General features: G+C 43.8%; 3 protein-coding genes across 8 annotated transcripts in view; 1 reads left to right on the top strand and 2 right to left on the bottom strand.

The window, feature by feature from the left end:
• The window catches only part of Smc1a (structural maintenance of chromosomes 1A), a 46667-nt gene extending 45755 nt beyond the window's left edge, over positions 1-912 (bottom strand). Inside the window, exon 1 of the mRNA XM_031369370.1 lies at positions 704-912. Within this exon, the coding sequence (XP_031225230.1) occupies positions 704-812 (109 nt within the window). The 5' untranslated portion in view covers positions 813-912. The remainder of the gene's footprint in view (positions 1-703) is intronic.
• The window catches only part of Ribc1 (RIB43A domain with coiled-coils 1), a 14043-nt gene extending 1139 nt beyond the window's left edge, over positions 1-12904 (top strand). Inside the window, exons 1-8 of one of the 6 annotated variants that reach the window (XM_031369403.1) lie at positions 991-1197; positions 1483-1570; positions 7525-7641; positions 9550-9631; positions 9830-10174; positions 11426-11544; positions 12167-12561; positions 12672-12904. In XM_031369403.1, coding sequence (XP_031225263.1) covers positions 7525-7641; positions 9550-9631; positions 9830-10174; positions 11426-11544; positions 12167-12561; positions 12672-12753 — 1140 coding nt within the window. In that variant the 5' untranslated portion in view covers positions 991-1197; positions 1483-1570 and the 3' untranslated portion in view covers positions 12754-12904. Of the gene's footprint in view, positions 1-990; positions 1237-1479; positions 1571-1801; positions 2589-7524; positions 7642-9549; positions 9632-9829; positions 10175-11425; positions 11545-12166; positions 12562-12671 lie in introns of those variants that run through there. The other 5 variants (XM_031369421.1, XM_031369393.1, XM_031369412.1 and 2 more) reach the window with 5 other exon arrangements.
• Positions 12905-13045: 141 nt separating this feature from the next.
• The window catches only part of Hsd17b10 (hydroxysteroid 17-beta dehydrogenase 10), a 2545-nt gene continuing 828 nt past the window's right edge, over positions 13046-14762 (bottom strand). The window contains exons 3-6 of the mRNA XM_031369444.1: positions 13956-14120; positions 13701-13829; positions 13515-13623; positions 13046-13346 (exon numbers count right to left, since the gene is read on the bottom strand). Coding sequence (XP_031225304.1) covers positions 13156-13346; positions 13515-13623; positions 13701-13829; positions 13956-14120 — 594 coding nt within the window. The 3' untranslated portion in view covers positions 13046-13155. The remainder of the gene's footprint in view (positions 13347-13514; positions 13624-13700; positions 13830-13955; positions 14121-14762) is intronic.

Raw genomic sequence — 14762 nt, 5'->3', positions numbered from 1 at the left:
ACTAATAAGAGCTAAAACATTCCACCAATTTCGTAAGCAAACAAGTTAAGGTTTATTTACTGTTTCCTGGTAGGAAAAGGGCAAATCAAAGCAACAATCTCTTAGGTGTGTAGGGGGAATGCGGGGGGAAGAGAGCTTCGCAATCCCAAGCTGCTGAGTGGAAAGCTGGGTCAAAAATTCAAAAGTGCCACAGCCGAAGAGAGGAGGGGGGAAAAAAAAAAGGAATCGGAGTGTTCCACTGCAGGGAGGGCTGAGTAAAGCACAAAGTACGCTGCTTGGGACCAGACGCCAAAGCAGAGTGACGGTTCCCAAATTTTCCCTGAGGTGTCAAACAAGATTAGGAAGATGAGAACAATACAGACCGGAAAGAAGCCGCGGGCCAAACAACTGGCAACAAGTTCCAGGAACGCCTCTTTTGGCGGGAGGGGTAATGGGCGGAGCAACGCACAGTTCAGTCCTAACCATTCAGGCCAGACAGGGGCCTGCACATAACTCTGCCAACTGACATTTGGGAAGAGGCTCGAGTTAAGTGTATGCCAAAAGGGAAAGCAAGTTCGAGTCCAAGCCAACTGAAAGGATCAAGGAACATTTTAGGGTTCACAATGTCTCAGGTTGCATGGGAGGGTAGGTTGTACTACTCTGGAGACAGACAGGGGGGACCGGACCGGGACGCACGCAGGGCCACAGCCGGTTTTAATCTCACCAGAGCCATTGGGTCCAATGATGGCGGTGAACCTCTGAAATGGTCCGATAATCTGTCGACCCTTGTACGATTTAAAGTTCTCAATCTCAATCAGTTTCAGGAAACCCATGACAGCGGCGCTAGCGTAGGAGAGGCCGCGCCTTACTCCTGGGAACCGAGGTTAGCCCGCGCGGGAAATAGCGCAGTGCAAGCCGGGTGTACAGTAAGCCTCGCGATAATAAATCCAAGCCAATCATGACTTCCTGTTTCCGGGACCTGAAGCGGTCACTTCCGCTTGAAATAGAGCTTTTGTTGATTTGTTGCCGGGCTGGAGCACGTGCCGGGTGCTCAGACCCCGCCCCTCTTTGTAGTTACTCCGCAATTGTTGAAGCGGCTGCCAACTACACTGGGGAAGCGTTAGTGCCTAGGAGGACTCTGATCACTGTGGGGAAAACCAGAGCAGGCTGGCGGGGCCTGAGCCCGTGCTTGCTGAGAAAGTCAGAAGTCACTACAAGGTTTTGCCAGAGCGAGTGGGAGGCAGACGCTCGGCTGTGGTTTGTAGTCTAGTCATCAGGGAGGAGTGGGGAGAAGCTCTTCAGCGATTCAGTCAGGATTGGGAAGACGCCCTCGGAAGGGTGGGCGGTTTGGACTAGAAGAGGGATCAAAGGGAGGGTTTAGGTGAGGTGAGACTGGAGTGTGAAGGACGATGAGGGGACCCCTAGACAAGAGAGAGACAAGTTGGGAGAGTCTGTGTTCTGAAATTCTGCCCCTATCGTCTACTTCTTTATTTCTCCAAGCAGAATTCAAAGACTGCCGTTGTAAATCCAAGAGCCAACTTGGGCCCAATCCACTTAAGAGCTTCAAAATTGGAATTCTGTACTGAGAAAGGTATCTTGTGTGAACACCAGGAGTCTGAGTCCTTAAGCCAGTGCTCCAGCTCTGTCCTTTTCCCTCCCTGTTACATCAGTTTCCCCCATTCCCAGTGTTTTCTTCCTTCCCTCCCTCCCTTCCTCCTCCCCCTTTCCTCCCTCTCCCTCCTTCCCCTCCCTTCCTTTCTCTCTTTCTCTCTCCTTTATACCCTGCCCTTCTCCAGTTCTTTTCCAGTCCCTTTCTTCATTCCTTCATTCCCTCCCCTTGGTAAAAAGTCATGATCTTAGCAGCCCAGGGTGTCTACTGAATCATCCTCCCATTGTGACATCAGATTGTCTTTATAGGCCAGGGTTAGTGCCATTTTCAGAGTTAGACAGAGTCTCGTGGTTTCCACATCTATTCCTGTAACTATCTTTTTTTTTCTTCTCAAGAGTTTCTCTGTCTATCTCTGACTGTCCTGGAACTCTGTAGACCAGGCTGGTCTTGAACTCAAGAGATCCACCTGCCTCTGCCTCCTGAGTGCTGGAATCAAAAGTGTGCGCCACCACTGCCTGGCTTTGTAACTGTGTGCCAGTGCAAGCGTGATCAAATGTGTGCACAAGCCACAGATACAAGGTATCAGATCCCTTGGAGCTGGAGTTACAGGTAGTTGTGAGCCACCTAACATGAGTACTGAGAGAACTCTAAAAGAACTGGAAGTATTCTTAACCACCATGCCATCTCTCTAGTCCTATTCCTGTAACTATTTTTAAATAATGTCTAAAAGCTGGGAAGACTACTAAAGAGTCTAGGAAAGTGAGAAAGCTCAGTTGATAGAATCTGATATGGAAGCCAGAATGGAGCTCTTTTGGGAAAACAGTCAACAGTCAACGTGAGGGAATAAAATCACCAAAGGCCAGCAATCTCCTATACATTTTTAAACATTACTATTTAATTTGCAAAAATTAGATGGAGCTTGGAAGAAAATTAAACTGAAGCCCTATCTCCAAATATGTACAAAATCCAATTTCAAATGGATTCAAAACAAATTATAAAGGTAAAACTTGAGGAGTTATAGAACATATAGGAGAAAATATTTATAAATTTAGAATATGGAGTGGTTGTTTGTTTTACTGTTTGTTGTAGTTTGGTTGGTTGGGTTTTAATATTTTTATTCATTTTTGGAGGGAGCAGGGTCTCTGCATTGTCCTAACTGTCCTGGAACTCACTCTGTAGACCAGATTGGCCTCGAACTCAGATTCACCTGCCTCTGCCTCCCAAGTGATGGGATTAAAAGTATGTGCTACCACACCTGGCCAGTTTTTTATTTTTCTTTTATACTTTCATATATGTACCAATGAATATGGATCATATCCACCCTCATATCAACATCTCTGTCCTCTAAAGCCCCATCATATCCCACACTTTTTTGTGATTCAGAGCCCAGTTGGTACTACCCACACGTACACAGTATGCACCTGCAAGAAAATTGACTCTTCCTCAGCAGGTATCAACTTCTAATAGCTCTTCAACTGGAATGGAGCCTCATGAGCTCCTCACCCATCCATGCTGGAAGGTTCACTGGCTTGCTCTTTTCCAGGTCTTGTACAGGACTCTTGCAGGTGACCACAGCTGCTGTGAATTCATGAGTACATGGCTCTGTCATGTCTAAAAGGCAGCATTTCACGATACTCCTCTCCATCCTCCAGCTCTTTCCATTCTATCCATTCCTTCTAACATAACAGGCCCTGAACTTTGGAGTAGTGGTGATACACATCTCATTTAGGGCTAAGCGCTCAATAGTCATTTATTCTCAATAGTGTGAGTGTTAATGAGTTTCTGCATAAACTTGCCTAGAGCAAAAAGAAGCTCCTTGGACCACAGTTGAGAGCAACACTAAACTATGAATATAAATACAGATATTTAGAAGGCAGTTTGACAAAAATAACCATTATTACACCGGTGGGCACATCTTATAGGTTGGTATATAGCATATAAGGTTGGTATTATAGCATGCAGGGTCCACTGCTGGGTAAGATGTCTTTTCTACCCTAGTGGCTTGGCTAGCACCTTCTGGAACTCTGAAAGCTAGTCAGGAAATTGCCTTGTCAGTTCCAGGTTTCTCTATTCTCGGCAGCTAAGTGTGTGATGTCTTTAGCACTAGGCTCTTAGCATCTAGTTATGGTGAACAACCAAGAGAACATAGCAGTAGCCTATATTTAGGTGCCTCTGGGAACTTCCCTTACTTGGCATTGAGATTTTTTGTTTGTTTGTTTGTTTGTTTTTTGAGACAGGGTTTCTCTGTGTAGCCCTGCTGTCCTGGAACTCACTCTGTAGACCAGGCTGGCCTCGAACTCAGAAATCCGCCTGCCTCTGCCTCCCAAGTGCTGGGATTATGGGTTTGAGCCATCATACCTTACATGAAATTTCTTCAATGACTAGAAATGCTTCTTTCAATGAAAAAAATGGGCAAATATGACTAAATTTAAATTTACCAAAATTCACCATTAGGATGTGAAATGAGGTCTAGAGGAGGGCTCAGTGGATAGGAACACTCACTGGACCATGGTAGAGCACATATTTAATCCCAGCACTGGAGGCAGAGGCAGACAAATCTCTTAAATTCAAGGCCAGCTTAGTCTATAGAGTTCTATTACTACAGACAGAAACCCTGTCTTGGGAAAAAAAGAAATAAAAATGTTTAAGGAGATAGATTTACCCTAATTTGAATGCTACATAAAATATATATGTATTGAAACAAAGTACTCAACAAATATGTATAATTTAACATATCTTTGAAAAGTAAACATTTTGAAAACAAAACATCCCTAAAATGATCAAGATGAGTGGGCACTACACAAAGCAAAAAACAAAACTGTTGATCACATGAAAAGGTGTGAGACCTCATAAACAATAAAGAAAAATTCTATTGAAGTCAGTAATTATGGACTGATAAGATGGCTTATCAGGTAAAGGCATTTACATCCAGGCCTGATGTGAGTTTGATCTCTGGATTCCACATAGTGGAAGGAGAAAGCCAACTCCTACAAGTTGTCCTAAGACCTCCACAAGTATACTGTGGTATGGGTGCACATGCTTGTACACACAGAAGTAACCTCTACTGTTTTATGGTTTTTTTAGTGTGTATGTGTAGAAGTCAGAGAACAACTTACAAGGGTAAGTTCTCTTTCACCATGTGGAGCAAAGGTTCTCTCCTTCCATCATGTGCATCCAAGGGATGGAACTCACCAGGCCTGGTGGCAAGCACCTTTCCCTACTGAGCCATCTCCCTGGCCCCTTAGTGATTTGAATATTGTATTTTATTTCACCCCATTGTATTTCACTTGACTACTCAATAGTTTAAAGAAGCCTGGTGGCTATAGATAAGCTAAGTCCATCTTGCAATAAATACTGGCTGAGAAACTATATTAGTTTCATATTATAATAAATCATCCCAAACTTAATAAAACAATAAAAATGTATTTTCATATAGTTCTGGAAAGCTGAAGACCAAAATAGGTCTCAGTGGAGTATGGATCTGAACTCAGGTCCTCAGGCTTGCATAACAAGCACTTTACCCTCTGAGCTATCACCCCCTGCCCTGGAAACATTCTTTAACCCAGCCTTTACCTTGTTTTTTTTTTTTTAAGGTGTGAGTCTAAGCTTTAATGAAGAGCCATTTCTCCAGCCCTCCATCTGCTTTAAAAGAGCCCTACTCAAAGCCACTATCCTCATCTTTTTGGTTAACTTAAGTGGTCTCCGAATTGGCCTCCTAGCTTCCTCTGCATTATTTCCTATTGCCCACTCATCACACAAACAAGCAGCTTTCTTTCCTGAAATACCATTTCCCCTTTGTTTCATTACTTATTATCTAGTAAGATAATCATCCCATATTCATTCACATTTTGGGAAGCCCACTTTTGACATGTGAGGCGGGGGACAGGTTACAAACATAAATCTTATATTTCTCTTGTCTTACCTCCTTGAAATCTTCCACTAACCTCTCATTACATTGAATTCAAACTCATACCAGAGTCTTTTTTGGAGACAGTTTGAAAACAAACTTATTACATTTTATTTAGCAGGGGGTTGGGGTAGAGAGAGGAACATGGGTATGTACATGTGGAGGTCAGAGGACAACTTGTAGGAGTTGGTTCTCTTTCTACCATGTGGAACCTGGGATCAAGCTCAGATCATCAGGCTTGCTAGCAAGTACCTTTACCTACTGAGCCATTTTACCAGCCATTGATACAATTTTCTTGATACTGGTTCTTACTCTGTAGTTAAAGAGGACCTTGAACGTCTGACCTTCCTGTCTCCACCTCTCCCAGGTACTGAGATTATAGGCATGCACTACTCAGGCCAGGTTTACATGGTACTATGGATTACACTGAGGGCTTCATGTATGCTAGCAAGCACTTTACCACACTTCAGGCCCATTACTATAGACTTTTAAGTCCTTACACATCTTTTCCATTTGTCTCATGTCCCTTGGTTATAGTACTCCAGGCACACTAGCCTCTCTTCACATTCTCTACTTCTTTCTATAGCTATAACCTCCAGTAACCATTTTGTAACTGAAATAGTTGATATAAACAAGGAAAAATATATAGCCCATATCTAAGTTTGGAAGCTTGACAAAATAGAGATCAACAAACCAACTCCCCAAGTTAAAATAGGTGTAGTTGTAATCTTAGTACTTAAAGACTGGTAAAGTATTACAACTTCAAACAACCCTGGGTGACACCGTGAAATCCTGTTAGAAAAAAAAAAAACTCAACATATAGGTATTATTGGTCCCACTGAAGTGTCTTGTCTCTTTTCGAACTACTCCCCACAATGCAAAATCTATTGTTCTCTCTGTAATATTTATCTACTGTATATATAAGAATCCATGAATAACATTTATTAAAGTTTTCTAGTCTTTTAAACACTTGGAAGACATTTACTGCTTATGAAGATTTTTTTTTATTTTATTAGTTCTTTGGGAATTTTGTACAATGTATTTGGATCATAGTCACCCTGTTTCCAACCCTTCTCAGACCCAGCCCCCTTTCTCTGCCCACCCAACTTTCTGTGCTCTTTACTTTTTTCATCCATCAAGTCTAATTTGTGCTGACAACATATTGTTTGATTTGTGACCTTCTACTGGAACATGGTCAACTCAAGAGTGGGCTTGCACACCTTTAATCCAGGCAAAGGAGGCGGAAGCAGGCAATCTCTGAATTCATTGCCAGCCTGCCTGGTCTACAGAACAAGTTCCAGGACAGCAGGGCTACACATAGAAACCCTGTCTTAAACAAAAAAATAACAAAAGAAAGTGGGCTCTCATTTCCCAGCAGCTGTCCATTGCCAACAGCTCTTTCACTAGGGGTGGGGGTTCATGTCCCCTTCCTCTTTGCATGCTGGGATATGGTCTGGCTTGAGCTTACACAAGGTTTATGCATACTAACAAAATCTCTGTGAATTCATACATGCAGCTTCCCCTGCTATGTACAGAGGACCCTGTCTTTCTGTATTCATCCACCACCCCTGACTTAAGTCTTTCCACCCCTTCTGTAATGATTACTGAGACTCAGAGAGGGAATGTGATATAGAGGTCCCATTTAGGGGTGAGAATTCTGCAGTCTGTTATTCTCTGCACCTGGGCCTGCTTAACAAATGCTTTAACTTAAGGAGTGGAATGGTTAGACCTGCTTTCAGAAAGATCCCCATGGTAGCCAGGGCAGAGAGAATTTTAACATGGATTAACAAAGGCCATCAGGGATTCTGGGAATATTGTCTGACATTAGACTGAAGCTTGGCTTAGTGTGATGACAGCAGAGATTGAGGACACAGATAATGAAACGTCATAAAGTAAAATCATTATAAAATCAAAAAGTAAAACCAGGATCATAGCTAGTGAGATGTTATAAAGGAGAAAGAAATGAAGGTTTGGTATAGTCAAGGACAATATCAGCATTAAAGAGCCATTCCACCTCTCGTTGCTCCAGATGTATAAGTTAGACCTTGTACCAGATCCCAAGGAGCTAGCAGCCATTGAGGCTAGAAGAAATCGTGAAAGGGAACGACAATCCCGATTCTTCAATGTGCGGAACCGAGTCATGGGGGTGAGTGGGTAATGGGACTGGGATTACTTGCCCCTTATGCCTAAAAAGGAATGTAGCAGTGCATTATAACCCTTCTGGACTCAAGCATGCCCTAGGACTGGAAAGGCGGGAGCTGGAGGACCAACCTCATATGCCTAGGCAGGGCTTAGGAAAAGAGGAAGGATTGTGAAGACAGAGATGATGGGGTGACAGCTGGCTCTCCTCTGCTCAGTTCTTGGACTATAGCTGGTTCTTGAGAAACAATGTGGAGCCATAAGAGGGTGTAAAGAAAATTTGATACTACATAAACCTAGGGTATTTCTGCAAGGCTAGATATGACATTGCTAGTTGCTTTTCTTATTATTGTGGTAAAATACCTGACAAACACAAGGAAGGGAGGGTTTATTTTGGCTCAGTTTAAGCATATAGTCCATTATTGGAGGAAAAGAGCTGGAGGTGGCTGGTCAATTTGCACCCACAGTTAGCAAGCAGAGTTCAGCTCACTTTCTCCTTTTTATTCAGTCCAGGATACTAGTCCATGGTATGGTACTACTCACACTTAGGACAGGTTTTCCCACTTAAAAATGTCCAGAATCTCCTAAATGATTCTAGATGCTGTCAAGCTGACAATATTTTATATATCTTTTTATTTATTTGGGAGGGACATATGGGACCACAGTGCATGCATATATGACTATAGAGGTCAAAAGATAACTTCCTTCCACCATGTATCTGGTATCCAACTTGGGTTGTCAGGTCTGAAGTTTACCCATGAAACCATCTTACCAGACCATGTTGTTAATATTAACCTTCACAACTGTGAACCAAGCTGAGGGATAGGGACTAATGGGATATTTATTTTTCATTAAACTGTATGTCCTTTCATACTATTTTCAAATATTTTCAGTGAATTATAATGAAAAGGAAAATACCAGTAGCTTTAAGAAACAAATAATTAGCCAAGCAGTGGTGGCGCACGCCTATAATCCCAGCACTTGGAAGGCAGAGGCAGACGAATTTCTGAGTTCGAGGCCAGCCTGGTCTACAGAGTGAGTTCCAGGACAGCTGGGGCTACACAGAAAAACCCTGTCTCAAAAAAAAAAAAACAAAACAAAACAAAACAAAAAAAAAACGAAAAAAAGAAAAAAAAAGAAACAAATAGTTGCTGAGTGGGTAGGTAGAGAAAGGATCTAGGAAAGACACCATACTTGTGTTCAAAGTCAGGTCTGCTATTATATATGTATGGCTTATGGTACATAACCTATCTTTTCCTCCTCTGTAAAATGAGACCAAATAAAGCACTGAGATATTATCTTTGAAAAAAATCAGAGCTTATTACCTGACCATGAGCAAACAAGTCTGAGTAGTCTGAGATTCTGGTTGCAAGAATTTTCTCAGGACCTACCCTGGACCAAGCACTATGTTGGACAGTAGGGAATACAGTGATAGCTAAGGCCTAGCTTCTCCCCCCAAACAGCTCATAGCCTAGTGGAGGAGATAATAGAGAGGCTAACGTCAATACAATATGGCCAGGGGATCCTAGGTTATAAGGGTAGAAGCTTCCTGAGCAAGTCTTGAAGGGTAAACTGAAGTATTGTAAAGGGAAGAAGGAAAGACTGTTCCAAAGGGAAGAACCAGTTAGAACAAAGGCTGTGGGTTTGAAACAGCTTAAGATGTGCAGAGAACTAGAAGTACAGTTCCTTACACCACTGTGAGAGGAGGCAGGGAAAGGGGAACAAAGAGATAAAGGCAGAGAAGCAGCGGCTAGGCCACAGAGGTGTTTATGGGTTTCGTTCAGGGGTTAGAACTTTATCCAGTAGGTCCTGAAGAGTTACAGGATGGCTTTGAAGAGGGTAATCCTAAACAGCATCGTTTCGGGCATTCAGTGTACAAGCTCAGACCCTACTTTCTTTCTCCTTTGAGATGCAGGTGGATGCGGAAGCCCTCAACCACCAGCTGGAAGAACGAAAGCTTCGGGAGGCAGTGGAGCGAAACAAAAATATGGCTTATGGTAAATACTCAAGGCTGGGGCAAAACAAAGGTATAAACTAGAAAGAGTGGCCTGAAGTTGGGCAATTCTGCCTCAGAATAGAGCCTGAGGCTCTGAAGGGTGATAAGACATACCAGATGACCTTGGGAAGAGGCTTGGGAGCAGAGGTTGACTGGGCTCTGTTCTAGGTATCTTCATGTCCCTGTCAATCACTCTTAGGTACCAAGAATGCACACTATGATCTCGTAGCACAGATGCTAGAGAAAGAAGAGGCAGAACGAGCATGCCGGCTGTCCAAGAGAGTACAGGATTTTCGGGAGCAAAGGCAGCAGCAATTGAAGAATGGACACGAATACAACTTCTGGGATCCAGACCAATTCCAAGAATTTCAGGTCCCTTATTTTGAGAATGATGCATACTATGGCCCAGCCAGCATGCAGTACTTCCTTGGAGAGGACCGGGAGAGGGCCTCACAACTGAGAATGCAGCAGGAACAGTTGAGATACAACCTGGACAGACAGGTACAGGAGCAACAGGCAGCCAGAGATGAGGAAGCTCGAGCAGGTAAGCAGCACAGCAGGGTTCCTCCAGCCTGGGTACAGCACTGTGTGAGAAGGTACTTACAGCTGAGGCAGAAAGGTCAGTCTGTACAAGCCCTAACTTCCCTGACTTCTTTCTTGGCACTTCCCTGACAGAAGCATTTTACAGTTCTACTTACTTTCTGCTTTGGGCAAATAATGTTCCTCTCTATAATTGAGTTTGTCTTCTTTTCTTCATTTCATGAGTCAGGGTCTTGCAATTTATATTCAACCTAGTCTGGACTGGAACTCAGCAATCTAGAATACTGGGGTTTCAGGCATATGCCATCTCGATAGCTCAGTTTCTTCATCTTTAAAATAGGAATTATAATCTACATCACATAGAATAGCAACTATTATTATTATACAGTCTGGCCACATTTTTACACTAGAGAAGTCCCTTCCAGGGCAAGGGCCATGTCTTTCTACTCTTTTTGCCTTCCAGTCACCAGTGTCTCACGGGTCCTAAGAACAAAGAAGCCAGTGTGTGGCTTGAAGGGGGAAAAATTTAGTAGCTCTGCTTATGCTGTGTCCATGACTGGCATGCCATTTTCTTCTTGATGTCTGTACTTTGACTTTTATATTTATTATTGTTGTTGTTGTTGTTTTGGTGCTGGGGATGGAACCCAGGACTTCCTATATGCTAAGCACAAACCCCTACCACTTTGTGATTTCCTCAGCACCCAAAACCTTTAATATGCTTATATGCATCTCTGCCATTGGCCTTACCAGGTTGTAGTCTGATTATTGGATCTGTCTCTCCTACCAGAGAAGGAGGGGTGGGTGTGTGTGTGTGTGTGTGTGTGTGTGTGTGTGTGTGTGTAACTTGATATGTAAGCAAGGATAACCTTGAAGTTCTAATCTTCCTGCCTCTATCTCCCAAGAGTTGGAATTATATTCATACACTACTACAGTGGACTAGGCAGGGAGTTCTCTGAGACAAGATCTAATTCTGTGGTATCCTTAGAACCCAACAAATAACCTTAAGACTGAGACTTAATGAAACGACATTATTTACTTAAGGTCAAAAGTAAATAAAGGTGACGGAGCTTCATTGTCACCCAAGTTGCTATATTTTGCTCATCCCTGACCCCAAAGAGTAACTCCTTCCTTATCACTATAACTTTGACATTCAAATATAAACACACCAATACAAAGTGTGTTGAACAAGTAACTGCTGCATGAATGTGCACTAGAATAGGTAAGTACAATGCCCTGCCTGTATTTCTCTGTTTAGCTCTGCTCAGTGACCAACTGCGCCTAGCCGCGGACAAGCGGGCTGCTGAACTGGCTAGGCTGGAGGAATCCTGTCGAGCAGCTTTGAGAACTGCTATGGCCAATGCCAACAAAGCCCAGGTATGTCCTGAACCATCCAGTGTACTAAGCCCATTCCAATTCCTGAACAAAGTCCTAAGAACCTTAGCCATATCTCTTTATATCCCATTTCAAACAAGTACAAGCATTCTCATCTACCCAAGCCTTCCACCTAAGATCCTATTAAAGCATAAGTCCCCTCTCTCCCTACCCCCAGATGTAGGGTGCTTTAAGAACAGGTATTGACCTTTCATCTCTGACCTCTCAGCATAAGGCCTTTTTTCTTTTTAAAGATTTTTTATTTATTATATGTAAGTACACTGTAGCTGTCTTCAGGCGCACCAGAAGAGGGTGTTAGATCTCACTACGGGTGGTTGTGAGCCACCATGTGGTTTCTGGGATTTGAACTCTGGACCTTCAGAAGAGCAGTCAGTGCTCTTAACCCACTGAGCCATCTCGCCAGCCCAAGGCCTTCTTAAGTACAGAGAAATTCCCTGGTTATTCTGCCTCTCTGCCTCCATCATGCCTGTAGGTTCAGTAAAAATCCATGCTATGTCGCTCGCTTCTCTCTGGGGTGAGTAGGGCTGTAGTTTTCCAACCCCTTCAAGTGAGTTTCCTAAAGCTGGGCCCCCAAATGTTTACATGTGGGGAGCCCTACTACTAGGCAGCCAAGCAAGCCCTGCAGCAGCGCCGTGAACAGCAGCAGCAACAGGAGGCCAACCTTGCAGAGATCAAGAAACAAATCACCAGTGACCTGCTGGCCGAGAATCCTCAAGCTGCCCAAAGACCCGGTGCTCCTCACCGGGTCCTGCCCTATTGTTGGAAGGGCATGACTGCAGAGCAGAGAGCTGCCATCAGGAAAACCCAAGAAACCCAACGACAAGAAAAAAAGAAACAGCGCCAATCCGAAAAGTTAGTGGAAGCTGAGTGGGGAAGCCAAAACAAATGGTTGGCTGAAGCGGCACTGGAGCTGGAAGAACAGGAGAGGGAACTGTGTGCAGAATTTCGAAGAGGACTGGGCTCCTTCAACAAGGAGCTAGCTAAGGAACAGCATGCTCAGTGAGTTCTAGGGTGTAGCAATGGGGAGGAAGCCAAGGGGTAGGTGGGAAGGAATGACAAGAACCAGGGAGAGGGAAAACACATCACCTGAGGCCTTTGAATTTTCACAGGCAAAATTACCTGAATTCAGTCATCTACACCAATAAAGCTACTGCAGACTATTACCTACAGTTCAACACCAGCAGCCGCTGAATTCAGGATGGTCACCTCCCTTCTCACAGATGGCCAGGATTCAAAAAAAAAATACTGCATACCCTCATTTCTAATCTCTACCCAGTAGGAGGGAACTAAGTCCAAACCTCCACTGTCTACTTTAGGTAATAAAGTTGTTTGCTACAATCAACCATGTGTTGTAATAGTACACAAAAGGTGTGAGATACCACCTCTTACACTCCACACTGAAGCTCCCATGTATCCAACCTCAGAGCCTTTACTCTCTTCCCCATCTTAGTTCCCCCAGCACACAAGACTGCTACACACCCTATAGGTTTGAGAGTTTATTAGGCACAGAGGGTGAGTGGAGCAGAGTTACAAAGTGGCTGTTAGCTTTCTTTCAAACTGAAAAGGAGCAGGTGTTTTTCCTGCCTTGGCCCTTTAAGGCTGCATTCGAATGGCCCCATCCAGCCGGATGACCTCTCCATTCAAGAACGGATTCTCGATTACAGTCTGTACCAGATGAGCATATTCAGCGGGATCACCCAGTCGGCTGGGGAAGGGTACTTGGCTGGCCAAGAAGTTGCGCACTTTCTCTGGAAGGGTGGTGAGCAGTGGGGTGGCAAACAAACCTGGACAAGAGTACCGGAATCAGAGGTTCATTCTTGTTTTCAGTTACTTGGTTCTTCCTCACTTTAGTGCTAAGCTGCTACATTTAGGAAGTGGGCACCTTTTCTCATCTGCCTACAGGTCCCACCCAGTCCTAGTATGGCAAACAGATAAGAAAGAGAAATGTCTACCTGGCGCAATTGTTACCACACGAATACCTATAGGAGCCAGATCTCGAGCAATGGGCAATGTCATGCCCACTATGCCCCCCTTGGAAGCAGAGTATGCGGCTTGTCCAACCTGGAAAAAGAGTGGAGAACATATGTGGAAGATCTCCCAAAAATCATTCAGCTAACAGCTTCCCCCTGTCCACATACCTGGCCCTCAAAGGCAGCCACACTGGCAGTGTTAATGATAACTCCACGTTGGCCTCCCTGGTCTGGTTCATTCTGGCCCATCTCACCAGCAACCAGTCGGATTACATTGAAAGTGCCTACGAGATTCACCTGGAGGATGGTAGAACCATGATGTAGGATCTAGGGCAGAGGCTGCCTTTTGTTTCCTTATAAGCTTTGGGAGTACCCATTGCCACACTCCTTATTCCCACCTGTGGAGATCTGCCAAGACCTTACATTGATAACTCGCTGGAAGTCCTCCAAGGTATGGACCTTGTTCTTCTTTTCATGGTATGTCTTAATGGCCACTGCAATTCCTGCACAGTTGACAGCCACATCTATACGGCCAAACTTTTCTTTTGCTATAGTCAAAGCTGCTTGTATCTCCTCCTCAGAGGTCACCTTGAAAGGAAGAGGTGAAGGAAAGGTATTTATTTCTTAGCATACACACACCACTAAACCTAGAGGGCAGACCCAGGTCTTGGGTGGGAACATAACTGTGTGAGCAAAAGGCGGGGCAAGAAAGAGTTGGAATAAAACAAATGAAGATGAAAGGGGAAATGGTAGGTACTATAGAAAAGTGTTGTAAAACATTTTCCAATCTGTATTCTCTTGATTCATATGCCCCTGGTTATTCTCAGTTGATATAGATTAGGGCACTATAAACACTTTTGTTTTCTTTTACAAGTACTGATGACTAAACCCAGGTGCCTCCCACATGCTAGACAAGAACTCCAAGCTGTACTCCAATACAATCAGTTCTGAAAATTACAGGAACGTGACCTAGCTTTAAAAGAAAATCCCTACCTGATGAGTTTTAAGTTTTTCAACTCTGTAAATGTAAAATGTCTGGGCAAGATATGCATTCCAACTGTACATATATTCTCCAAGAAATTCTGGTGTGTCCAATCTTCTCATCCCCATGGTGCTGAGCCCTGGCTTTAGCTTTGTTACTGCAGGACTCTCACAGTGCTCAACACTCCGGTAAAAAGCTAAAAGGAGATGAGTTCCCCACCCTTACGTACACACACACGTGTGTGTGTG

The sequence above is a fragment of the Mastomys coucha genome, chromosome X (genome assembly GCF_008632895.1).
Source record: "Mastomys coucha isolate ucsf_1 chromosome X, UCSF_Mcou_1, whole genome shotgun sequence".
Lineage (NCBI taxonomy): Eukaryota > Metazoa > Chordata > Mammalia > Rodentia > Muridae > Mastomys > Mastomys coucha.
Note: the sequence above shows the minus strand (reverse complement) of the source record. Positions and strands in the feature narration are given on the sequence as shown.